At 35.5% G+C, this 27,874-nt stretch overlaps 1 protein-coding gene across 2 annotated transcripts in view; it reads left to right on the top strand.

Annotated features, from left to right (window-relative positions):
- KDM4C (lysine demethylase 4C) overlaps window positions 1–27,874 on the top strand; it is a gene marked incomplete at both ends in the record, with an annotated part of 355,445 nt that overhangs the window by 152,700 nt on the left and 174,871 nt on the right. For both annotated transcript variants that reach the window (XM_080708835.1, XM_080708836.1), the window contains one exon: window positions 26,593–26,786. In XM_080708835.1, the coding sequence (XP_080564961.1) occupies window positions 26,593–26,786 (194 nt within the window). The remainder of the gene's footprint in view (window positions 1–26,592; window positions 26,787–27,874) is intronic.

Genomic DNA, 27,874 nt, shown 5'->3' with positions numbered 1-27,874 from the left:
AGTGGTAGAGCACTCCTAGGTTCAATTCCCAGTGCGGGGCCCCCCATGTAATTTTACCTCTAAAATTAATTGAAATAATGGGGAAAACAGCTGTCATTTAAATATGTAAATTATTGCCCTTATAGTTTACTAGCAACAATTTAGACCAATATTAATCTTTTACTTGATTTTAAGTATCCAAACATCATAAAATGTATACCCATATTACTTTGTTTCCCCTGAGATTTACTTCATTGTCAGTTCTTTGATTTTGAAACCTTGAAATAGTCATCCTATTTGGATGAATACTTCAGTGTAGGAGTAGAAAATGTCTCTATTAGTTGCCTACACAAATCTCTCTGCTCTATTCTCAATATTGTCCTGCTTTTGTCCAGCAGGGCCAGACATCCTCTTAGCCTTTCTCCACTCAGTATCTTTGGTCCTCTTCTCCAGGACTTCTGCTCTTGTCCACACACATGTTTAAGCTCAGCATGTCTAGCCTTCATCTCTGGGACCTTTTCTGTATGTAGCGTTAGCAATGGGCTCTTTAATTTCTCCCTTCAGATTGCACTTTTTATTTCCTCATAGAAATTAAGATTGCTGCCTGGTTTGCTGGTCAGGATTTTTTTTTTTTTTTTTTTTTTGGTGGTACTAGGATTGAGCCCAGGGACATTCTACCTCTGGGCTATACTCCCAGACCTATTTTATATTTTATTTGGAAACAAGGTGTTACTAAGAGCATCACTAAGTAGCTGAGACTGGCTTTGAACCTGTGTGATCCTTCTGTCTCAGCCTCCCAAGTACTGGGATTACAAGTGCGTACCACCATGCCGGGCTCACCATTTGTTCATCTTACATGCCTGGATCTGTGGCTTTTTGAATTTGCTGCATTATTTTCAGTGATCTTCAGTCAGTTAGATAGTTAAATGTATTACTTTGATCACCCTATTAGAATTTATTTCATAGAGTTTAGACAAAATTGTTTATGTATAAAGAAAATAATTGTAATTAAGATCAAACTGAAAAAGGTCTCTATTGAATAGATGTGTGTGTGTGTGTGTGTGTGTGTGTGTGTGTGTGTGTGTGTGTGTGTTTAAGATTTGGTTAATAAAACCCCTCATACCATGTTTCAAGAAAAGTAAAGCATGATGGGAATTTGAAAATATGGGTTGTTTTTAACTAAGAATTTCTGCAGCGAGAGTTCAGGGTAAAGGAGGCCACTGGTGTGTCTATGCAGGAGCTTGCTCTTGCTTTGGGTGCTATGGAGGTTTTGCCTTTCTGACTTATACATTGGCCTCTTTCCTAAGCTCTCATTGTCTGCCTGAGTAAACTTTGGAATGTACCCTGTGTAGATTCTGCACCCAGATACCTTTGATATGGACCTTAATTCTTTAGAGCTCAGAGTCCAGGGAAAGAGGAGGCCTTTCTAAAGGGGTTTGGATGTAAATTGGTAGAAGAGTTATTGTTTTTTTTTTTTTAAATGATAATACGAATACTGGTTTATTAGTTGTGGCAATTGCTCCTTATTAATGAAATTGTCATCAATGGGGGAAACTTAAGTTATTACGTATAAGGACTTAAAACATTTTTTTATTGGTGCATTGTATTTATACATCATAATGGTATAATAAACTTGTGTAGACATACATGCACACATTGCCCAGTTAGCTCCTACCCATTCCCCATCCCATTCCCTTCCCGTCCCTCCTTCCCATGCTTGGCTTAGTGGTTGACATCTGTATGTTTGTTTAAGTACATCATGTGCTTTAAAGAGTTTTCTTCTTCCCCCTTCCCATCCCTTCAGTTAGGCTGCCTTATTTGTTCCTCTATAGGATCTCCTTTTTCACCTAGAGTTCCTCCTATGACCCATTTCTCCTTAGGTTTCACATATTAGGGAAAACAACTGATTTCTTATATTTTGTGACTGACTAATCTCGCTTAGCATAGCGTCCTCCACTTCTATCCATTTATCTGAACATGATGTAATTGTGCTTTTTTATGGCTGAGTAAAATTCCATTGTGTACATATCTCACAGTTTTGTAATCCAATAATCTTTTAATGGACATCTTGGCTGGTTCCATAGTTTGGCAATGGTGAATTACACAGCTATGAACATAGATACACAGAAGTGGTATTTTTGGATCAAATGGTAAATTTGTTTCCATTCTTCTGAGGCTCCTTTATACTGTTTTCCAAAGTGGTTGCACTAATTTGCAATCCCACCAACAATATTTTAGAGTTCCCACTTCTTCACATCCTCGCCAGCATTTATTGTTGTTTGTGTTTTTAATAATTGCCATTCTAGTTGGAGTTAGGTGAAATCTCAGGGTAGTTTTGATTTGAATCTCTCTGATTGCCAATGATGTTGAGCATTTTTTCATGCATTTATTGACCATTTGAATTTCTTTTGTGAAGTTTCTATTTAGTTCGCTTGCTCATTTTGTTATTGCATGCTTTGTTTTCTTAGTGCTGAGTTTCTTGAGTTCTCTGTATATTTTAAGATATTAGTCCTCTGTCTGAGGAGTAGGTGGCAAAAATCTTCTGATTCTGTTTGCTCTCGCTTGAGGTTCTTGACAGTTTCCATTGTTGTACAGAAGCTCTTCAGTTTCAATGCAATTCTACGTATTGATTCGCCTTTTAGTTTCTTGTGCCTTTGGGGTCTTGTTGAGAAAGATTTTATGTGTGCCTATGTGTTACAGTGTTGGACCTATGCCCTCTTCAAGGAGCCTCAAGGTCTCTGGTCTAATTTCCAAGTGTTTGATCCATCTCGAATTGACTCTTGAGCAGGGCGAGAAAGTGGGATTCATTTCCATTTTTCTGAATATGGTTAACCAGTTTTTCCCATACCATTTGTTGAACAGGCTATCTTTCTTCCAGTTTGTTTTTGGCCCCTTTGTCAAATATCAGTTGGCTGTAAGTGTGTAGATTTGTTTCTGAGTCTTCTGTTCTGTTCTATTGGTCTATGTATCAGTTTTTGTGCCAGTGCCATGCTATTTTTATTACAGTGGCTTTATAGTATAAATTCAGGTATTGTGATTCCTCCTGCATGATTTTTGTTGCTGAGAACTATTTTGGCTATTCTGTTTTTTTTTTTTTATTGTCTAAATGAATTTAAGACTGATTTTTCTATATTTCTGTGAGAAATGATCTTGGTAATTTAATGGGTATTGCGCTGAATCTGTAGATCACTTTTGGAAGTATGGTCATTTTGATGATATTATTCTGCCTATTCATGAACATGGAAGATCTTTTCATCTTCTAAGAGCTTTGATTTCTTTTTCAATGTTTTATAATTTCCTTTTTGGGTTTGGTGATGAAACCCAGGGTCATTTGACCTCTGAGCTACACCCCCTGCCCTATTTTTTATTCTTTTTTTTTAAGATTTAAAGAAGTTTATTAGAAATAGAAATACAGAAAATAGAAATACAGCTCCATACCAGACTGGCATGAAGGGGCGACTCGAAATGAATACACCCTTTTTATTCTTTATTTTGAAACAGGGTCTCACTAAGTTGCAGAAGGCCTCACTAAGTAGCTGAGGCTGTCCGTGAACCGTGATCCTCCTGTCTCAGCCTCCCAAATGGTGGGTTTACAAGCGTGCACCACCACGCCTGTTTTCTTTGTAGAGGTCTTTAACCTCCCTGGCTAAGCCCTACCAGGAAAGCAGTATGCATCACAGCTGAGAACCACTACTGTGTCTTTGTATAATTATTTGCATTTATGCCTGGATTCTCATTTTCTTTTATTGATTTGTTCACCCTGTTTTTGCCATTTTATTCAAAATGGTTTTGTATTCTAGGAGAGATGCTACAGTGTCTTTTATTGAGTCAGAATTTACCTTTATAAATTTAATCTCAATTTTTATGATTATATCTGAAAGGATATAAAGCTACCTGATACTAATTGTAATGTCAGCAATTAGGATTTTTAATCTCATGAGTTACTACTAACTGTGTTATAGAAAATTCAAGTTTTGTGACATACACACAAAAATTATTTCATCCTCATATGAATAATGTTGTAAAATTTCTTCCAATATCCAGCCATTATTCTGTTGGCATTCATCATCTCCAGCCAACTCCTTGGCAGAGATTGTGGCCCCTTTTCTTGCAGTAGATATTCTACATGTTTGTACGACAGTTTTCTTTGTCTTCTCTCATAATTTTTTAATGGGGGTGGGGAGAAAAAAGGATCAGAATGAGGTAAATCATTCTTTTTTCTTCTAGATTTTTGAGATCCTGTGTTAAATCCCTGAATTAATATTATTTATTAATATTATCTATTATCAATTTTGCTCTTTTCTATCATGTGGTCCTGGGCACATATGGTTTATATTAGCCTAAATGATTCACTTTTATTGTTAGTTAATTTTGAAATTTCCCTGACCACCCATATGCTTTTGAATTTTTTTCTTTTTCTTTCTTTTTTTTTTTTTTTGCGGTACTAGGGATAGAACCCAGGGCCATTCTACCTCCAAGCTATACTCCCAGCCCTATTTTTTATTCTTCATTTTGAAACAGGGTCTCACTGAGTTGCAAAGAGCCTTACTAAGTAGCTGAGGTTGTTCGTGAACTGTGATCTTCCGGTCTCAGTCTCCCAAATGCTGGGATTACCAACCTGCACCACCACTCTCGGCTCCTAATTTTTATTTTTTATTTTGAAACAGGGTCTCACTAAGTTTCAGAGGGCCTCAAAAAGTAGCTAAGGCTGCCTGCGAACCATCATCCTCCTGTCTCACCTTCCCAGTTACTGGGATCACAAGCGTGTGCCACAATGCTTGGCTTTGCTTTTGAATTATAAGTTGAAACGTCATTATGAATGCTCTGTCTGGACTCAGAGGCCCAGTACCAGAGTTCTTTGACTTTTCATGGTGATGCTGATGTATTCCATGAGATTATGGGCATCATTGATAGCCTTCCATTTGTCATTGAGAATCTGCTTTTTAAGAAAAAGAGGAATGACTTGGGAACTGGCATCAAGAGTGTATATTTATGGTGGAAACCACCGAGTGCCTTTTCTAATCACCTAACCATGTAAGCTTAATGTTAAGCTTTTTGAAATTTAATATCAGTTTAAGAGGACAGCATCCCATAGACACACAATTTGGCATTACTTAAAAAAAAAAAAGAAGTATTTTGGAAAAACAGTTAACCATGTGAAATCTACGTATAATTTACATATTTTCTATATCTCAACATGCAACACAGAGACAATCAAATTCATTTATAAATAAACATGAAAGATTTGTGTAATTTATATCAACTTGGTATTTTGTATGTGAATTATAGTCATTAAAGCATTAATAATAATATTTATATAATTCTTATAAATGTATTTTGTCACTGTAAATGTATTTATGTATATCTTCCTTTTCAGTCCCTTCATGTTAGGAGAGGATGATACAATATAAAAAAATGAACTTGCTATTATTCAGCTCATATTAAACAATATAATAAACAGAGTTTTCAGTGATGAGTGTAAATTGGCTTAAAACATGTATTGCTGCTGATGTTGTAAATTGGTAAAATCTTTATGAAAGAAAATTTGTGAAAACACTAAAAAATATAAAGTGTGCTTATCTTATGATCTAGCATTTTATTTTTATGAATTTAAGGAAATACATTAAAATAATCATTGATGTATGCAAAATTTCATGTGTAAAGCTGTTTAACATAAGCTAGGCATAGTCGTATCCAAATACTTGGGAGGCTTAGACAGAAGGGTCATAGGTTCCAGGCTACTGCACAGTAATTTGGTGAGACCCTGTTCAAATAAAAAATAAAATAGGTCTGGGTGTATAGCTCGGATAATGCTCCTTGGTTCTTCCAGTATTGCACACACTCAAAAAAATGTCCAACATATAGCTGGGTATGATGACATGTACCCATAATTTCAGGTCTTGGGAAGTTCAGACAGGAGGATTACAGATTCAACATCAGCCTCAGCAACTTAGTGAGGCACTTAGCAACTTTGTGAGACCCTATTTCAAACTAAAAAGTAAAATAGGGCTGCTAATGTAGCTCTGTAACACCAAAAATGAAAAGAACAGTAAGTTCAGCATATATTTACAGGACAGCTGACAACCTGACAGCACCCCAGCACCTATCCAAGAGTGAGGATTAATTATATAAACGTATCGTGGCATAGTTTTATAGGAGAATATAGGAAGCCATTCAACAGTATTGTTAGGCAAATACTTAGTGACATGGGAAATGTTCACACTATGTTTTAACAGAAACCTCATGTTCTGTATTTGTTCCAATGACATAAGTGCACTTAGAAAGATGAATATAAGACAAATATGGTAAATGGCATGGTTTTCCCTAAGTGGTGATTATTTTCTTCATGATATGCTTTGTTCTTTTTTAACCTCACTACACTTGAGCATGTTTTAACTTTATAATTTGGGAAGTTGGCCCAATAAATATTTTTAAAGATCCTGCTTGGTGAGATGACTAGCACTTCATTTTTATGTGATGTCATTTTAAATATGAATTAAAGCAGCAGGATGAATATGATAAAATGTAACACATTATCTGAGCCATTTTCATGATTAATTGATACTTTTCTATTTTAGATGTTAGAGAATTCCTTGCCAACTTTTCTGTGTAAAATAGCTATAATTGGCCATAGATCTTTTTTGCTGACATCAGCACATTTTATGAATGGATATTTATTATAAAAAGTATCAAACATCTTCCTCTCAAAGAAGACAGCTAAACTGTTCTCACTTCATTGAGCTGATGACATAGTCTGTTTATTTAATCACCTGCTTATTCAGCAGTTTTGTATTAAGATAGAGCAAAGGCCCACCCTACCTTTACTTAAGAAGATGAAAGTGAGAGATTTATTGAGGATTTATTCTGCTTTGACCTCTGGTTTGAATTAACTTGGTTGTTTGCATTAATTGTTTAGAGAAACATTTAATACTTGCAAAGCAATATTCCAATCTAAATTTTTGTTTTTTTAAATTGCTCTTATATTTAAGGGAGCAACATTTTGTTTCAAATGAAAGTCTTCATATATCATGCTGTATAAACATTTTATCAATTGGTACTGACATTTTCTTGCTGATCCCTAATATATTAGTAACCTTTCAGAGTGCTATTATAAAATTATTTAAGAGTAATTGTAAATATTAATTTATCTAATATATCATACTTCATCTTTTTTTTACTAAACATTTTAAAAAATATTTTTCCTTTTTTAAAAAAATTTGATAATACTGGGGATAGAACTCAGGGGCCTTCTATCTCCAGATTTTATTTTTTATTTGGAAACAGGGTCTCACCATGTTGGTGAGAGCCTCACTAAGTTGCTGAGTCTGACTTTGAACCTATTATCATCCAATAACTTTCCAAGTATGGGAATTATAAATGTGTGCCACCATACCCGGCCTGAAAGCTATTTTCTACTCCCCACTTCTTTGTCATCATTAAGTCGTCACTTCGTGACTCATGTGGATTTGGTTTATCTTCCAACTCTTAATTGAAATTACCCAAGATGATGTTTTTTCCCCTAGTTTTTATACTGAAGCCCTTCCTTCTGACCTGTTCTTTGTACCATCTCTGGGAGTTCCGGAGTGCTGTTTGGGAATCAGCAAACATGCTTGCTGGGCGAGTGGCCTTCTGTGATTTCTTTGCTTTCACTACATACATGAATGCCCCATCTCCTATATTCATATATAATGCCCGGGATGAACACTTTCTCAAATGAACTGCCCTTTCCTTACCTGCCATCCTTCATTTCCTTCTGTTTCTGAATCTGAGGCTGGTTGAAATTGCATTATGTCTTCCTCAGATAGTATGACTTTCTCCTCTCCTGTGGAACCATTCAGTATTGGGTTGTGTAAATGTCTTCATAGTATGTTTGTTTTTAATCTTACTAAGTGTGGAACTAGGCTTCTAATTATTATTTTTTACATGTATTACACATATATACTCTTGCTGCTAGGCTGAATAAAGTGAAGAATTTTCTTTTAATGAGCTAATCTTGTAGCTATGCTTGCCAATTAAAGATAAAATGTAGCTGGGTGTGGTTGCGCATGCTTGTAATCCCCATGCTTGGGAAGCAGAGACTGAAGGATCACGCACTTTCGAAGCCAGCTGTGCTGGCTTAAGAGACCCTGTTTCCAAATAAAAATATAAAATAGGTCTGGGAGTGTAGCCTGGAGGTAGAAGGGCTTCCAGGAACCCCAGTACCACCACCACCACCACCAAAAAAAAAAAAAAAAAAAAGATAAAATGTATTGGAGAGCCATATACAGTAGCGTATGCCTGAATTTCCAGTTATCTCAGAGACTGAGGCTGGAGAATGACAAGTTTGAGGCTAGCCTGGGCAACTTAGCAAGATTTTGTTTCAAAATAAAAAGGGTGGGCGTTATAGCTCAGTGGTAGGGTGCCCCTGATTTCTATGCATAGTATTTCATCCAGAATAATAGCAGAATGGGAGATGCGCGCGCGCGCGCGCGCGTGTGTGTGTGTGTGTGTGTGTGTGTGTGTGTGTGTTCAGTTCATAGTTTCCATCAGATTACAAAAGACAACTTTTCCCAGGTCAAATGTTTTCTAATTTAAATGATTTAGTATTCTGAGAAAAAGTACATGAGCCAATGGAAGAGGGTTCAATCCAGTAATTATTGTCAGGTAATGTCAAAATTACTTGAGCAGTAAAATTTGTATCTGCTCTCTCTATGGTCGGTTTTATAAATTGGCAAATTCAGGAAATTCTTGTTCGTTTCAACTTTGGGTTAAGTGATTTTGATCAGGGACAATTTATGGCAAATTGGGAATTGAATGTTCAATTCCAGTTTTGAATTCTTTGGTTAAGTCTATCTAGTAACAATGGAGACAGATGGAAACTGCTAGAAGCGTAAGTTATGTACTTAGTGGGATTTCAGTATTAAATCACTTGGTCTCTCATTGAGGGACTGCTGATTTCACAGAGTTTAGAGTGGAGAGCTGTGGAGTGGAGAGCAGAAGCTTCTTGCTTTCTATCCTAGACCTTCTGTCTGAAAGCCTCCATGTGTTTTCACAGAAATTATTCTACTTTTGGAGTATTGGAGTAGACAGTTTCAGTAGAATAATTTTTTGGATAGTGATATGAGACAGGAATAATCACATAGTTTTTTTCATATTTATTTTTAATTGGTGCACTGTATTCATACATCATAGTGGGATACATACTTTTGTAGACATACATGCACACATTGCCCAGTCAGCCCCCACCCGATCCCCACCCCGTTCTCTCCCTATCCCCCCCTCCTATGCTTGGCTTAGTGGTTGACATCTAGTATTATACCAATTTATCCAAAATTAAAAATGATAATCTCTCATAACAGTTTCATTTGTCTGATACCAAGCTTTTGATGACTTAAAGATAACATTTCAATATTTCTTTTTGCTTTCTTTCTTACCAGAGAATCTATTTTTTTCTATTTTTTAGGTGAAACTATCATATATTTATATATTTATTTTTCAGAAAAAAAAATCTATCCTAATATGGAATATGGACTCTAGGTACCCACATCGATCTTGAAAAAGAACAAAGCTAGAAGATATATATTTTCTGATTTCAAACCATATAAAGCTACAATAATTGAAACAGTGTAGTACTATTCTAAAGGCAGATATATAAACCATTGGAGTTAAATAAAAGCCTAGAGCTAAATTCTTCCCTCTATTGTCAAGTTATTTTTGACAAGGTTTCCACGAACATTTGGTGGTGGAAATAATAATCTTTTAACTAAATATTGTTGAAACATAATAATTACATGGAAAAGAATAAAATTGGACCCTTACCTAATCCCATATACAAGTATTAACTCAAAATAGATAAAAGACCTAAATATAAATCTTAAGACTAAAAACTTTTAGGAGAAAATCTGGGTCATAAAACCTCACAACATTGAAATTGGCAGTGATTTCTTGGTTATGATTTCAATGGCACAGGCAACAGAAGAGTATACAAACTCCCTAAAAAATAAAAAACATATTGTATATCCAAAGACAATGTAACCAGAGTTAAGAGTTACTAATAGAATGGGATAAAATATTTCCAAATGCTATATCTGAAGGTATATTAATATTCCAACTAGAAATCCTAAAAATTAACAACAATAAAGGCAAACAATACCCTTTAGAGATAGGTAACAGACTAACATAAATAATGAATCTCCACAGATAACCAATCTTAGTTGTCTGTTGGATGGAAAATCTTGTTTCTCTAGTTCTGATGTGTGTTACCTATTTCTTCTTTGTAGTTAATCTCTTTGAGTATTTTCTCTAGTGCTGGTTTTGAAGACATAAATTCCTTCAGTTTCTGTTTGTCATGGAAGCTTCTATTTCTCCATCTAATTTGATAGAGAGTTTTGCTGGGTAGGAAATTTTTGGCTGGAAGTTGTTTTCTTTCAAAATTGGGAATATGTTACTCCAAGCCCTTCTGGCTCTCATAACTTGGTTTGTTAAGTCTGGAGTGATTCTAATTGGTTTGCCTCTGAATGTCACTTGGCCCTTTGCTTTTGTTGCCTTTAAGATTCTCTGCTTGGCTTCCACATTGGTCATTTTGACAATTATGTGGCGTGGGGATCCTCTTCTCCGATCCTGTCTAAAGGGAGTTCTATACGTTTCCTGGACCTGCGTATCGACCTCTTGCTCTATGTCTGGAAAATTTTCTGCTATTACTTCCTTGAAGAGATTGTTGATCCCTTTAGTTTCACTTTCTTTTCCCTCCTCTATTCCAGTTATTCTTAGGTTAGCTCTCTTAAAATGGGCCCATATTTCTTCAATATCAGATTCCTGCTGTCGGATATTTTTTCCTAGATTAGAAACTATGCGTTCATTTTTGGAATGATCATCTTCTAAGAGCGAGATTCTGTTCTCCATGTGTTCTAATCGGTTGTTTGTGCTTTGAATTGAGGCCTTTACTTCATTAATTGCATCCTTTATCTCTTTTTGGCTCTCTCTGAGTTCTTTTCGAAGCACCTCTATTATTTCTACAGTTATTTTCCTGATTTGATCTTCTAGAAATCTCTGATTTTCTGTTTTATCGGGTTCTGATGTTGTGCGGTTGTGAGCATTAATTGCTCCAGTATTATTCCTCTTTCCCATGATTTCGGAAGTTTGTGCCTTCTCTGGGTTCTTCCCTTGGGTCACTATGACTTCACTTAAGGTGCTCTGGATCTCGAGTCAGTAGTATCTCAGACCCCACTACTCCTTTACTGGGTTTTATCACAGAGTCTCCGACCCAGAGAGTCGATAGAGGCTTCTTTAGACCGTGGGGGGTGCCAGGTTGCACGTTCTCCTATGGTGTGATATCACTGCCACCGCCCCTCTCCCACTGGGTCAAGTCCCAGTGAGTACAGTACTGGGATTTCTCCGCTGTGGCCCGCAATTTGACTCACTGTTCTTGAGTACGCAGATGTAGTTGTAGTGAGTTCCGTGCTGCTGCCGCCGGTGGCAATATGGCACCGCTGCTACGCCCTCGGCTGTTGGGCTGGCGTTTTTTTTTTTTTTTTTTTTTTTTTCCTTGGTTTTGATTTCCACTCTGAATCCCTGCAGCGTGTGCTGAGCTCAGACACTGGGAGCTTTAGATGTCCTCTGCGCCGAGAAATCCCGCCTGGCTGTTCCGCAGCGGCACCCCTCGGCTTGCTGTGGCCGTCCCGTGAATTCGCCGGCAGTATGGCGCTGCTGCCGCGTCTGCCGCGTCCTCGGGCGTGAGGATCTCCTCTGTGGCTCTGTTCTCAGTCCGCTTTCTCTCTGGAGCCTGGTGATTTTTTTTTTTTTTTGTTTCTCTGGTGATGTTGTTTTCTGGCTTTGAAAGGTGCTGATTTTGTGGTAATGGATATTTGTTGTTAGCGGGGCTCTTAAGCCCCGCTTTTCTCGGTCGCCATCTTCCCGGAAGTCCCCTCACATAGTTATTTAGGGAGAATAAAGCATAGAAAGCAGAAAGACCTTGCAAGTAGTTGAATGTTTCTGTTGGTTTTCATTTTTCATCTCTGAATGGAGAGTTGTCTGCCATTTTGGTTTCTTGTTTCTTCTGGGTTCTTTCTTTCTTCATGCATATGGCTCAGGCCTTCAGAGCCATGTAGAGGCACCTTGTCCTGTCTAAGAGCTAGTAAGGGCTCCCCAATTGTTTTGCAGGTGGATTTGCATGATATCTGTGCAACAGTCATATGGGTGTGTTTCCCAGACAGAAGACGTGATTGGTCTCTAAATAATGGCATAATGGGTTTTAAAGTTTGGTACTTGAAATTTTTTAATCTCTTCACTTTTCTTGTTTACTTTTTTTTTTTTAAAATAGATACAGTCTTTTAACTTCTTTTCTCATTTACCCTAGCAGCAGTACCACCAAGCCAGCTAACTCATTTGTAGGGAAAAATGCCTGCTCTATATCAAAATGGCTCATAATTTCATATATTAGCTTTAATTTTCAGAGCAAACCATTATTCTCACTAGAATACAATAAAATTTGTTTTGTATAAAATTGTTCTCAATCTTTATAATGTAAAACAAAGTGTGTATTATAGCCAGTTCCCTTTAGCTCGGGTTGGAAGTACACCAGGCTGTACATATCTTTCTCATTTCCAGTTGTTTTTCGTTCTTTTAGAAATGACACCATTAAGCCGGGCATGGTGGCACATGGTTGTAATCCCAGCATTTGGGAGGTTGAGACAGAAGTTTTGTGCAGGTTCGAAGCCAGCCTCAGCTACTTAGTGAGGCCCTTTGCAACTCAGTGACACCTTGTTTCAAAATAAGGAATTAAAAAAAAAATGGCATCATGGGTGCTGATGAATCCCAGTGTCTTCATGTTCAGGCTGTGTTGCAGTGTGCCTTTCCTCCTAGACAACATGTGTTTCACTCTCGCGTTTGGTTAGGAAGTACAAGGGACCCGTTGCTGACCCATTTATTAGTTGGCTGATTAGTATGAAGCATGATTTATTTTCTGTTTGTGATACTTTTCAACTGCATTATCTTGAGATAGACAGTGACTGACACACTTTTATTCATAATGCCCTGAAATCTTGCAAATTCTCCCTGCTCACAGCTGCATAGGAAGATTGTGTTCCGCCAAATGCTACCTGTTGTTTTCATATTTATTTCTGCCACAAGTCCTCATTCTGTTTTATTATGAATGTCATATCCTAAAGTTGGCACCTATTTTCTTTACAAGATGACTAGTTGTCAGATGGAAAGCTGCATTCAATGTTTTTGGTATTTGTCTTTAAGTATTTGTTGAAGCCCTTCCTATGTGACGTTGATCATTTCAGGTACTCAACAACTGCCTTTTGGCAACTTTTAAAACCAGCTTGTCAAAACCACCATGAAATCAGAAAAAGTTTGTTCAATTCTTCATCAAAGAACAGTTGTAAGTCACGATACCACCAATATCAGAGATACAAATGGAGGCTACTAGCTCTCTGCAGGTTTCACCATTCCATTCTTCTCTGCCCTGACCCATGATTCCTTCACAGAAGTATTTTGTGCTGTAGATAATCTCTTTAGTGCATACCATGTGAATGTATATATATCTTTCATATAATTATATATATATATATTCCCAAATATGTATGTATGTATGTATGTATGTATGTATGTATGTATGTATGGGTTTGTGTTCCCAAGTTTGTTGCTATGTGAAGGTTTTTCTGTATTGGATACACAGCCTTTTTTGTGAAATTGAGCCTAGAATGAGTTTGGTTGTTCATGTGATAGCAGGGCTCATGGGAAACGGGGGAAGGGCATAGCACGATCATTTGCACTTGGGTTTGGAGTCCTAGAGCTGAGTCAACTACTGGCTTTGTCCTTTGTTGATTAGACAACTTGCTGCAAAATCAAGCCTTTTGGCTAGTGCATTCCTCATCAGTAAAACTCACATAACGAGAGCAAATATGTTCTAAACTTACAGTGGTAATAATCAAAAGAATTATTATTAGAGTTCTACAAAATCTGTATTTGAGGTCCACAGAGATGTTGGGTGTAAGATGACATGACCTCTCAGTGTATTGCTTCTTAAAAAAAAAAGAGAACTATTATTTGCATACAAGTATTAGTCAAAACAGTTCAGGCTTTGCTATAGTAAGATAGTATATATATATCTAATTGCTTTAGATTCTTCTTCTATTGCAGTGTTTTATCTATTTGTTTCTAAAACTGGTAAATAATGCTGTGTTTTACCAGTCAACTCCACAGTCTTGTTAAGTGGATTGATAATAATAACAACAACACAATCGAATGTTTTCGGTAGAAATCACTTTTTTCCTGTTACAGTATCTAAGGAAAAAGAATTATGTCATTCTGAATAAGAAATGTTTTATTTCTTTTCTTCAGTATTTTAGCTATAAAGTTACAAATGCATTGTGCCTTCTTTCACATGTAATTTTATGATATTAATAAAAAACAAGTAATAGGGTTATTAGAAGATATTGTATTGTTCTAGAAGGAAATCATGATTCTCCTTATGCTTCACTTTTAAAGTCCAGGTTCTAGAACAAACATTTATAGTTATATTTATACTTTCTCTTCCATTTTTATATACCTGATAATATAATAAGTGGCTTAGCTTGATTTCATTATAAACACTATCTCTAAAAGAAACAGGTGAGAAGAGGAGCACTATAGAGGCTGAAATTTTCTTCCTGGCCTTACATTTTAAATGCCACATGTACTCACCATACCCTGCCCTAGTATCTCAGCATTATGCCTACCGATAGCCAGCAGCCACAGCTTTCCTCTGAATAAATGGCAGGTCTACTTACGGGGTTTTTCTATTGTTCAGATTTACTGAGGATATTCATATTTACGATCATTCCCTAGATTTCTTTCAATTTTTAAGTTCATATTATTGTTTATGAGTGAACTCTGTGAAGTGGGTGTGAATTGTAATAGACCGCCACAGCATGCTAATTCTTTGAAACTCTAGTCTAGTTAGGACACATGAATTATTGCTGCACTATTTATGCCAAACAACCTGATAGATGTGTACATCTTCCTTTCAGTTGTAATGAAAAGGAAATGCCTGTCAACCTAATTTATCACCAGACATGTTCATATTTAAAGCCCTTTAAAGTGAAATAAAAGCTTGACCTAAGATTATGGTTGCTACAAACTTGTCAGCAGCTGTGACTATGGCATAAAATACTGCAGAGGCTTCATCTGCCATAATAGAGCCTGTGTGGCTCATACAAAAGTTATTATATGTAGCGAATGTGCTCAGGTACAAAGTTTTAAGATAATACTTTTAATAACAAATCTGAGAGGTCATCTGATCCAAGTTCTTGAGATATCCCTATGTGGTCAAGAACTTCCCCAGGTCACCTAGGTGGAAACCAAATCTTGGTCAGTGCACCTTCTCCTATTCCCTCTCTGCCCAGGGTAGACCTGCTGCAGTTCTCACATTTATCTTTAATTATTCACTCATTCATCCCATATCTTAGAAGCAGTATAAGGAAGGGGAAAAGGAAGCCTTTTAAAGACTGTCATAGAAAAAATGGTAAAAAAAAAAATTCATACTGACCTGGGATTTCATGTTCACATGCATTCATTCATTCTGTATCCCAGTATCTACCATGTGCCTGGTGGCAGTACTGAACATAGCACTGAAGGCATCAGACAGTACTGAATACTGTGTCTGAGAACCTTTGGCTAGTGCAGGGTTTCCAGATTTTAGCAGTATTCTTGCTTTAAGTGGCATCCTGGTCTTTACATATGGGCTGAGAAGCAACTTCTACTTTGACCACTAGAAATACCTACAGGCATCCCCAAACATCCTTCGGTGTTCAGGATTGATGTATGTAACTAGTGGGCATTGCAGTTCAATGTGGGAAACAGACACACAGGAAACTTACCAGCCACTAGGTGCTGCAGAGAACTGGAAGAGGTGGGTTCTAGGGCATTCTCAACTACTTTTTTTTCTCTCAGGCTGACAAATACTTTATGGTACTCCTTCAGGAGCTACCCAGTTTATTTATATCAGAATTGTGACTTTCCAAACATTAAAAAATTATTTACTAAAGGGATATTAAAATGATTTTTTATTTCAAAGTCAAATATTGATAGTGATGAATATTCAGAAAAAAGGACGTTTTTATAATTACCCAGTCATAATTACATGGTGCAGTCATGTTAAATTGTCACTGCATGTGCAGCATTGATCATGGATGATGGATGGAAGGCCTTGTAGAATCACAGGGTCAAGATCCAGATGGTTTGCTTATACATCAAGTTCTTACAAATACCGCTCTGGGTTCATTGTTACTGATTTACTAGGTGTAGATATTGAAAATGAACCACTTATTTTCTTTAAGAGATGTTAGTTGTTCTATAAAGTGTCAGAATAAAAGATCATAAACTTTTTATTTGTATGGAAGACACATTGTAATTATTATACATAACCTAATTTTTAAGAAATGCATGAATTATCTTTTCATACCATGTCTTAAACTATGACAAGTAAATACAAAATTATAACACTAGTTCTTATTCTCAAAATTAATATAAATAGGTGTAACACAAAGTAATTTTTTTTCCTTTCAAACAAAAATAAAAATGAAAACCTGGTATCCTTTTTTTGTTGGTGTTTGCTTGTGTTGTTTTTCTGAAGTCTACTCATTACCAAGATTATTTTTCTATTTTAATTGCTTCTTCTTAATAGAAATTGCCCCCATTTTAAGCGCTTGCCTCTGCCAACCCGTGGCGATAGAAGGATGTTGTTGATGCAGTTTCTGTTCACTCATGAAAGAATGTGTGCATCAATCAAGGACTGAGGGAAATTCCTACTGACCATCGGAGTTCATTTATAAATTTGCTGCTATGTAGGTTAGGTTTGGTAATATTTACTCTGTTGTATACTTATGTCAGAAGATATGGAAACTTGGAGTCATGGTTGATTTCATGAGAAGTATTAGTTTTCTCTATTGAATATGATTTTGACGAAATTGAATTAAATTGGTTGAAAAAAGCAAGAGCATTCAATTTGATTAGGCATATATATACACACACACATCTAAAAATCATGAGTACATAGAATATGTAATGGTTTGAATTTTAAATGTTCCCCCTACTATGAGACAAGGTAACAATGGTCGTTTGGTTGTTAAGGAGGGGTTCAAGGGGGTGTGGCCTTGGAGATTATATAAGGTCTCTTCCTCCCCCTGCTCACTCTCTGTTTCAGGCTTTGATGATGTGATAGTGAAGCCTTGTACTCTCCCTCTCTGTGCTTCCTGCTCTCATGCCCTGAGCCCCACAGAAGCAGCCTGACATGGACTGAACCCTGAAATCTTCAATATATGTGAGAAAATAAATCTTCCTTCCTCTAAGTTGTGTGGTCAGGTTTTTTGATCCATGTCAGTAAGAATGTTGATCAAGTCTATACTCAACAGAATGTGCATCAATATACAGCTTATATCATATATTAAGCTCCCTTCCTATAACAATCTTTTTCTTGTTAAATGTAATTCAAGAAAAATTTATTTAAATATAAGATGTAGATAACTCACCCAGCTTTGTAATATTCAAAAATGCAAACTGACCTTTGGGCAGCTAATCCACTGATGTTCAGATGAATTAAGGATAATTGAGACTTAATTTCTGAGGCAATCACATGAAGCATTGCCACACGAAGGCAGTACTTTATGGATTCTTTTCTGAACAAAGGATGAACAGTGATCTTATAAAATTGGATTGCTTTTGTTATCAGAACAAGAAGTACTGTAAATATTTTTAGCCTTTGCATTTTTATATAATCTTTCATAGTCAACATTATAGATTCCATAAAATAAGACATTTTGTGGTCCATTAATGGAAAATAATACATCAGCTTTAAATGTTGGGTCAACTCTGAATTAGATTTATTCATTCATATATCAGTGATTCCTGTGGGTATTCAGATTATAGTATGTGAAAAGCAAGTGATAATGTGAAAACTTTCTTTTTAGGATATGTAGTTACTCAATTACTAAGAAAAGTACATGTATCTCATTATCACTCTGAACTATGTTATGATGTGAGATGATAATGTGACAATAAAAGTATAAAAAATAAATCAGTACCACAAGTCAAGTTCTATCATTTTTTTTTATAGCTTACTCTGCATGTGAGAGTTGATTTTTGTGTAGGGTGAGAAATAGGGGTCTAATTTTATTCTTCTACATTTGTATATCCAGTTTTATCAGCACCATTTGTTGAAAAGGCTATCTTTTCTCCAGCATATGTTTTTGACACCTTTTGGAAAAACCAACTGGCTATAAATGTGAGGATTTGCCTCTGTGTCTTCTGTGTCTTTGGTTTTGTGCTGGTGTCATGCTGTTTTTGTTATTAGAGCTCTCTAGTATAGTATGAAATCAGGTATTGTGATGTCTCTTCCATGGTTCTTATTGCTCAAGATTGTTTTTGCTATTCTGGTCTTTTTTCCTTTCATATGAATTTTAGAACCACTTTTTCTACCTCTGTGAAGAATGTCATTGGTAATTTAATAGAGATTGTGTTGATTATTTGATTGCTTTTTGTAGTGTGACCATTTTGACAATATTTTATTCTGCTTGTCCAAGAATAAGGGAGGTTTCTTCATATTTTACAGTCTTACTCAATTTCTCTCTTTGGTGTTCTTTTATATTGAAGTTATTTTACCTCCTTGGTTATATTTATTCTAAATACTTTTGAGGCCATTCATTTTGGATAAAAAACTTTCAGTCAGAACTTTGTTTTCCAAGTAAATAGAAGTAGGAGATACCTATAACATGTAGATCAAGTGTGGCAATTTGCAGCAAACTTGACTTCCCAGATAGAACAGCACAGAGCCATTTTCAACATATTTTCAGTGAGTTTTCTTTCTGGCTTGCATATCAAATTAAGCCAACACCTACTCTTTAACTTAAAGAGTGAAAACAAACATATCTTGCTCAATGTCTCAAACAAATAAGCAAACAAACAAAAAGTGAAAGGTAAAGAATGAGTATACTTGATATTTGATAATTATTTCCTGGTATAAAAAACTCATCCCCCATTTCTTTTCTCTTTTCAGCAGCTCTAGGAATATGAAACAATAAATCAAAAGAAAAATGGTGAACTGCCACACTAATCCCAGTCAGTCCCAATGCTCTGTCCTCTTTAATCTCATCTCTCCGACCCCATGAGAAACGATTTTTGCATTTTGATTTAATGGATAGCTTCTGTAGCTTATATTTATTCAGTGGTGAAGATAGACCTACCTCCTTTTAATTTCATGACAGTTGATGGATTATAATAGGCAGCCACATCTGAAAAAATAAGTGAAACTATAGCCATGTAATGATTTATTATACATACAGGTGAATAATCTTTTCTGTGATTATTGAACAAATTGTACAAATGAAAAAATTTTCTCTTTTCAGTTTTGGTACTAGAAATACATATTAATGGAGTTGTTTTAAAGTGCTCTTTATGCTTGGCTGATATCGAATATACTTATGATTGCTTTTTGGACTTATACCAGTTTGGATTTAAATGTTTTAAAAGGGTTTATGAATATGAGGAAATACATACCATTAAAAATGCATTTGTTATGAAGCCTGTTTTTACTTTAGGACTGATTAATGAGTTTCTATAGAGTAAAAATAAACTTGATATTCATCTACTTTATAGTTTTTTCAGTGGTCCCTGTGTCCCTTTGGGGATTAAAGGATTTCTCTTCACCAGAGTTTCTTAGTGGTTTATTATAACATTGACCATTCTAGATTTCATTTGAATTAACTGATTTCTTAGAGAGTAAATGTAGATTTTGAAATCTGAATTGTAGCTCGCAGATGAATATCGATTACCGGCCAAAGAAAGTTCCTAAGTACTTTAAAAATATTTTTCAGTACTTAAGGCAGAATTTTTTTTTGTACTAATAAGATAGTAAGATAAACCCTCCCCCTTGTTTAACCCCAAACCAGCAAAAATTAGATGTAAGGAAATGAATGAGTCTCTCACTCATCTACAGCCATATATGTGTAGTCTTCTTTCTTAACCTAATTTTAATACATTTTTCAAATCACAAAATACTCTTCCAATAAATCTGTTTTCATAGCTTTGTCATAATTTGTTTAAAGGAGACAGATTTTTAAAAACCATTTCTAGATATTTGATAAACTAAGATGATCTGATCATTCTTAAAATTAAGTTGGTGTACTAGTGAAATAAAATTTATTTCTTTAAGAAATTACCACTGGGTTTGGTGTTACTGTTTATAGATTACATTTAAAAATCACTACATATTTTAGACATTTGCATATGCATTGCCAAGTAGTTGGCATGATTTATCTTTCACATGTCCTATATTGGTTAAATGTTATGTTATTTTGTTATTTGTGAATTTAAAATCTAGCAACTAATGAAAATAGTCATGGATGTTAGTTCTTTGTGTTGACTTTCGATTGGGTTTAAACTGTTTTCAATTCTATTCTTCTCATCAGTGTCTTAGCACAGTAATGAATCTTCTTTCAAGAAACATTTTTTCTATACTTTCCTTATTGATCGCCTATTAAATTTGGCTAACAGGAAATTATAGAAACACTGAAATCCATTGTGTGTGTTTTCTGTCATCTCTTTGCTTTTTCTCGGATTCATGTTGAATAAATCCATCTACTGGGAAGTTTAAACATTCCATGAAATTAATAAAAGTAATATGAGTGTCAGCCATAGATACTTTTCTGAGTGGGAAGCCAGAGATTGGTAGATGACATGAATCTGAAGTGCTAAATTATTTTCCTGTAGTATTACTACAGGATTTTCTAAAGAAATGTGGTTTAAAAGTATGAATATCATACCACAATGTTTTCCTTTTCTTAGTTTGTGTTAATTTTCATATTGTATTTATTTAGTGTTAGATTTCTGTATTAGTAACACTAGAACCTAAAATAAGACATACTTGTTCCTGGAAGCATTAATTTTTTGATCTAGCTTTGATTATGCTGTTTTCTATTTCTGAAGCAGAACCAGAGAGTATTCAGGGGACAAGCAGGTGAAATGTGATATAAGCACATGGAGTGCAAAATAGTGTTGATAACATGGCTGCCAAAGAAATCAAGGTTTCATTTTAGTTTTTTCCTAGAGTTTTCAAAAATTCAGAATGACACCTAGCATTTAAAAATATGGTTAGTTAGAAAATATTCAAAAGGTTTTAAATTATTTTTTTTTTCAAGGAAAATTTCTGGGAATTGCATTAGGCACACAAATAGCATTTTTATCACTTTCCCCCTCATTTTTTATTTCCCTTGCCCTTTTCTTCCCTTTTAAATACTTTTCTTAATTAATATTTTCCTATGTTTATCCTAGTATTTCACCCATGCAAAAAGATGGAAGAGGGTAGGGGAAGCTAGCTTCATTCCAGATTCAGCAACAGTAGATAAGTGAACATCATCAGTTTCATTCCAGTGGTATTCATGCAGCCACCATCTTATTGTGAGGCCTGGAGGGTGGCTAGTTATGTGGTCATACCACTGGATTTATTACTCATTATCTTCATATGTATTCAGTGATTTCTCAGTGAATTGTAAACTGGAAATTGGAGAGGCTGGTATGTAGGATTCTGAATCTCACATCACCTGAAAAATTTCCCCAAGTTACTATGTTTAAATTATCTAACAAGTAACTTAGTGTTTTTGTGCCTCATTTTCTGATCTATGAATTATAATGATTCAAGTAACGTTCACTGTGGGTGCAGGATGAAATTTTAATTGTGTTCACTTAGTTTTTTATGAAGAAGTAGCTGGGAATGGGGGTACAGCTTAGTGGTCAAGCCCTTTTCTAGCATACTTGAATGCCCTGCGTCGAATCACCAGCACTGGTGGTGATGGTGGGGTGGAGGTGGGGAAAGAAATACCTGAAAGCCTCCACACTATGGAAATTTCTTTGTCTGAGCATCTCAATAAAAACTTTTATTAGAAGATAGATTATATGTTGTAGACTTCTATGCCACTCCTGTCTGCTCTCATACATGTTCTTATGTAAATACTGATATTCATAGAAGTTTAGGTTTCTTCTAGTGTGCAGAACTCTGTTTTTATTTATCTCGACCACATTTATCATCCACAGCAGCTGTGAGGTGGAATGTATAAATTCAGAAAAAAATAATTTCATCTGCCCCTGAATACCAATGAGTTCAGTTTCATGCTGTTTCACATGGTACAGCAGGAGTAGATTGTTTAATATCTATAACTCTGAACTTCATCAACCCTTCCTCCAATATGCAGATAAATGTTGAAAAGCAGAAACTCAAAAGTAATTTTCATGGAATATTTTGGAGATCCCTGGAGCTATTTGAATCCATTCCCCTCTTTTTACAGTTTTTCCCCCCTGTTTGGATAATAGTCTCATGGGTCAAAAAGACTAAATTTATAGCCCCACACCTTAAATTGGTTTATGATTGCTCTACTTTATAAGGGAGACATTTTCTGTGTCTGACACGTGTGAAGAGTGAAAATAAGAAATTAATATGAGCCTATTAGAAGTACAAGCAGGGGAGGAAACTTATTTTGGGAAATTGTTAGCTAGACTCAGTAAATTCTATCAACAGCCATGATAGTGTGCATAGAAAGCAAATATAATGAGTCTTGTACATTACTTCACAATTCTAATTTAAGTTTGGTATGGGTCGTAGATAAGGAAATTTAATATAGAAAAATATGGCCCACATTCAAATAAAAAAAATTGATAATGTATTGTACATGTTTAAAATTTCTACAGTAGAATGTGTTAAGAATATAGAGGTCTAGATTTGAATCTCCAAAGATTATTTTACTTGTTTAGGTATATGACTTTTTAATTTAATTTAAAATTTCCACGAACCTGTTTCCTCATCTATTAGGAACATTATGCATATAACAAATATTTTGAAGGGTCATTTTTTCTCCAGGCACCAAAAATACAATTCTGCACAAGACACACACCATATGTGCCTTTATGGTTTAAACAGAATGGTAAGGGAAGGTCAGAAATTGCAAAGTATCTGAAATAATTAATAATAATGATTCATTAGAATTAGAATAAGAAATTCAATTCAGGTGTCACACTTTTTTGCTGTGACATTCTTCAAGTGTACAAAAATAAAATGTAGACTTCAGGATACTTTCTCTGGATATCTATTCTGGGAATCAGAAGAATCTTCAAGAGTATTGTGAACTTTGGCAAAATGAGGGTTTGTGAGCTCTGTAGACTGTACAAGGGGAAAATGAGGTATTTATGCCTCTTGTAAACCTTGTTTCATTAATGGGTATGTGGACGAAAGAAAATGGTCTTTGTACTCTTCATGCAATAATTTTATTGATTAATATTGACTTTATTTCTTTTATTCCCTACTCAGTCATATAAATATAATAGTCCTATTTACTACTCTTTTCTGGTATTTATCCTTAAATTATATAGCTGGGAGTGGTGGTGTGTACTCATAATCCCAGTACTTGGGAGGCTGAGACAGAAGGATCTCTCTCTCTCTCTCTCTCTCTCTCTCTCTCTCTCTCTCTCTCTCTCTCTCTCTCTCTCTCTCTCTTGTGGTACTGGGGTTCCTGGAAACCCTTCTACCTCTGGGCTATACTCCCAGACCTATTTTATATTTTTATTTGGAAACAGGGTCTCTTAAGGTAGCAAGGCTGGCTCCGAACCAGCGCGATCCTCTTGTCTCCGCCTCCCAAGTGCAAGGATTACAAGAGTGCGGCACCACGCCTGGCTGAAGGATCTCATTTTTTGAGATTAGCCTCAGTCTAATAGTGAGGCCCTGTACAATGTAGTAATAATCCTTTAAAAAAAAAGTATGAAAAATAGGGCTTGCAGTCAATCCTGGGCTCAATCCCCAGCACTGCAAAAACAAAAAAACAAAAAAACAAAACAAAACAAAACAAAAAACCCCATAAAACAAAACAAAACAACAACAACAAAAACAAATAAAAACATTGTTATCTGGATATTATCTGAAATTTAACCCAGGGAATTTAATTGCTATTTAAACATTTTTCACCAAAATCAGATTTATAGTTTTTAAATTTTATTTTCTATGTTAAAATAATTATTGTAGCCGAGCGTGGTGAGACCTGCTTGTAGTCCCAGCATTTGGGAGGCTGAGACTAGAGGATCGCAGTTTGCGGACAGCCTCAGCTACTTAGGGAGGTGCTTCGTAACTCAGTGAGACCCTGTTTAAAAAATAAAAAGAGTAAAATTAGGACCAGGGCGAAGCTCAGAGGTAGAATGCCCTGGGTTCCATCCTCAATATTGCCCAAAAAATATTGTACTAATTTTCTTCAAAATGCTATAAGAGGGTACATGTTAAAGAAGCATAGGACAGAGATGAAATAAGTCGCTGTTACAAATGTTAAGCTCACATATAGCCTATCAGCACATTAACTACTTTTATTCATTACTAATTGTCTGGTGAACATTTCAGGAACAAAAGCTCCATTAAATTTTTGTGGTGTTGAGGATGTAGCTCAGTGGTAGAACATTGTCCAATATGTGGGAAGCCTTGGGTTCAATCTCCTGTCCACAGAAGGAAAAAAAACATGTGGTATTTCATGAGCTTAGCCACTTTGACAAATAACAGTATTATAATGTCCTTTCTGTCCATGCCGACTTTAACCTGCATAGTGCATCCATTATCTAAAACTTTCTTCAATGTGTCTTAGTAACTCATTATGTTTATTAAATGATTTCTGTTAGTGGAATTGATAGACTTAATGATCAGTGTTGAAGCGGGGGTTTGTGTCCAGTCTTTTATCAGCAATTTGGTGTGTCACATTATGGGATTTATAGTTCTTCAGCTAATTGATATGTCTTCTTCAATCTCTTAATATTCTCAAATAGAACTTTGAAGGAATAACCTTATCTTTTTGTATTATAACAGTGGTTTATATTATTTAGGAAAATTTTAATATGAGTTGGTTTTCTAGTGAGTTCAATCCTTTAAAGGTCTTAAACCATATGACATCTTTCAGCACTCCAAATGTGGTAGTTCATTAGGGATCCGAAAGAGCCTGAGGATGGCATGCTAGCTCAGTCCCTCTGCCCTGGAGTCCCTTTGTTTTGTCCTGTCTCTGTTTTTTCCATTCTAGGCTGGCAGTGTTTCTGTTGGTATATAGTTTTCAAAATTCTTGTCAGTCTTCTGTGCAATTCACAGACACCCAAGCCATTAGTCAGGATGGTCCTGCACAGAAGATAACTGTATCACTTAGGTACTGAGGTTCTTAATTGTGATAGCAGTAATGTTTGCTCAACTAGTTTGATCCCAGCTATGCATAGGCCTCTCAAATTAGAGCATTTCAATTTTTGAGACTATTTATATTCTACTATATTTATATTTATATAATATATTATATTTATATTTATAATGAAATGATACATGTTTTCATGCACAGAGTGCTGGCCTCCACTTGATTAAACCTAAATGAAGTTTTTATAGGAAACTTGTTTTATTAGATGTGACTGGTCACTATACATATACATACTCATGAGACTCAAGGTCATAATGAATTCAAAATAACCTTTTGTTTTAACTTCTTACCTTACCCCTCGATCATATTCTGGATTTTTTTTGTTGTTAGTAGAGTTGTTTTGATGTTATATTTGATGTAATGTAGAAAAGACTGTTGGCTTGATTCTAGTTCTGGGTTTGTTTGTATATAAATATAAAATGTCATGCTTCTACTCACTGGTTAAATTTTTTTTAATACCACAATCTTTTTTTTTTTTTTATTTGTTGGCAATCCAGGAATATTATATACAGCTTTGCAGTAGTACAGTGAAATACCTGAGGCAGGTAACTTTTGAAGAGGAAGTTTTAGACTTTCAAAGTCCATGATCAGGCAGGCCCTATTTTTTTAGCTTTTGGTGAAGGTGGCAGATGGTGGCTTATCATGGCAGGAGTGCATGTAGGACCAAATTGGCACACCCCTGACAGGCGCATAGAAAGTGGGTAGAGCCATCTTTGCTCCTTTCAGAACAAGCCTTCCACCAGAACGTCCAAGACAACTGGTAAAGGGATCACCAGGAAATATCTCACTCCTTCAATGAAATGAAGAGCTCCCACCAGTCCCCCTCCCAGTGTTTCTATCACCTTCCAGCACCACCACTTTGTTGGCCAAGACTTTAATCACACCTCAACCATGGCATCTGGTTCTCAGACTTGTCAGTTCATTGCTGCATCCTTGTGATATGAGGGCAATCCTGACTCAGCCCAGCTTTCAAATGTGTACTCCTTCCTTAGGGAAGAGCAACTATACCCAGTTCTTTGTGAAGTGTACAAAGTATTTTCATGTCCTTTTTTTTTTTTTAGTGTAAACTACATTGTCTTTAATGTTTAGTCCATTTATAAATAAGCTAAGAGAAATTTTTACTGCAAAGGAATGCTGATATTGAAAAAAAGACAATACAAATCTTCTAGTGTGTACACATGTCTTATTTTCTTCTTTATGAGTATATAAGTCCTTAACCTCTCCTGTGAAGAAATTTATTTTATCTGTCATTGAATGTTTAGAAATATGAAACATTGTCCTAAGGTTGTGTCATGATGAAATAGTCACTTATTGAACCTTCTGGGCTGCCTTCATGTGACTTGATATAGCTAGCCAAATGTTTCATTGTAAATCTAATTGAAATTATTCCATTGTGTTTCAGTGTACTTGTAGGAAAGACATGGTGAAAATTTCAATGGATATATTTGTGAAGAAATTTCAACCAGATAGATACCAGCTTTGGAAACAAGGAAAAGATATATATACCATCGACCACACAAAGCCTACTCCAGAATCTACTCCTGAAGTGAAAGTCTGGCTTCAGAGGAGAAGGAAAGTAAGAAAAACACCCAAGAGGTAATGACCGCATCGCCATTCTGCTTCTATGTGTTTATCATAAGTTTGCTTAGGATTTTACTGAAAATTTGAGGCAAGGTAATTTTTAAATCTTTGTGTTTGTAATACATAGTGTAGGAAGAGGTGTATATTGTACTTGAATATTCATGAAGTTCTGGTACATTTCAGATAGAACAGCGTAGAGCTCCTTGGGCTCCTTTCACTAATGTACTTTAAAGTTGTGTTGTTTTTCACTCCATTCATCTATTTTTTTTTTGTCAACTTCAATTAACCTGACTTCCAACCTTTGCATGCGCTGCCAATTTCCTTTCTGACTTTCATTGTTATTTTCTTCATTTGTCAGAGATCTGACATTATGCTTTTCTTCTCTGGATGCTTAGTTTTTGCTTCATTTTACTCCTTTGGTTTTATTCTTTTATGAGATGTAAATTAGAACCTGCTGCGTTTTTGTGTTTTTGTAACTTGGTTATCCTTGTGAGCTTTATTATTCATTCCATGTTTTTGACCAGGACTATTTCAACAGTATAGGTCTATTATGGGCATCTGGCAATTTATCAACCCATTGAATAGGGTATGTGTTATGTGCTCAGGTCCTTATTGCTACCTTGTAGCTCTTATAATTTTCAGTTTTATATTAAATTTTCTTCTTCAATATTGCTCACTGTTTTTCTTTCAGATTGTAAAAGTAATATTTGAGCATTGGAGAAAATTTATAAAATAAGGAAAAGAATAATGAAGGAATTCCAAACCACCCATAACCTCATTTTCCAGAGATAACCAGTCTTAACATTTTATATATATCCTTTATATATATACTTATTATATGTTGTTTAATAATGCATACCTTTTCAAAATTGGGGCCATACTCTATTAACAATTTGATGACCAGTTTTGTGAATATAATGCCTGCACGTACTTAACTAATCCCCTGGATTTGGACCTGTAGCTTGTTTCCTTTTTTTTTTTTTTTGTTATTAATGAAATAAGATTGCAATTTTAAATATTTGCCCGTACTTTTAGTGCTCATTTTCTTTTGTGGTACTGGGGGTGGAACCCAAAGGCATTCTACCTCTGAGCTATACCTCCTC

The sequence above is a fragment of the Muscardinus avellanarius genome (assembly GCF_963383645.1).
Source record: "Muscardinus avellanarius genome assembly, chromosome: 13".
NCBI lineage: Eukaryota > Metazoa > Chordata > Mammalia > Rodentia > Gliridae > Muscardinus > Muscardinus avellanarius.
The sequence above is the reverse complement of the archived record's forward strand: the minus strand, read 5'-3'. Positions and strand labels throughout refer to the sequence as shown.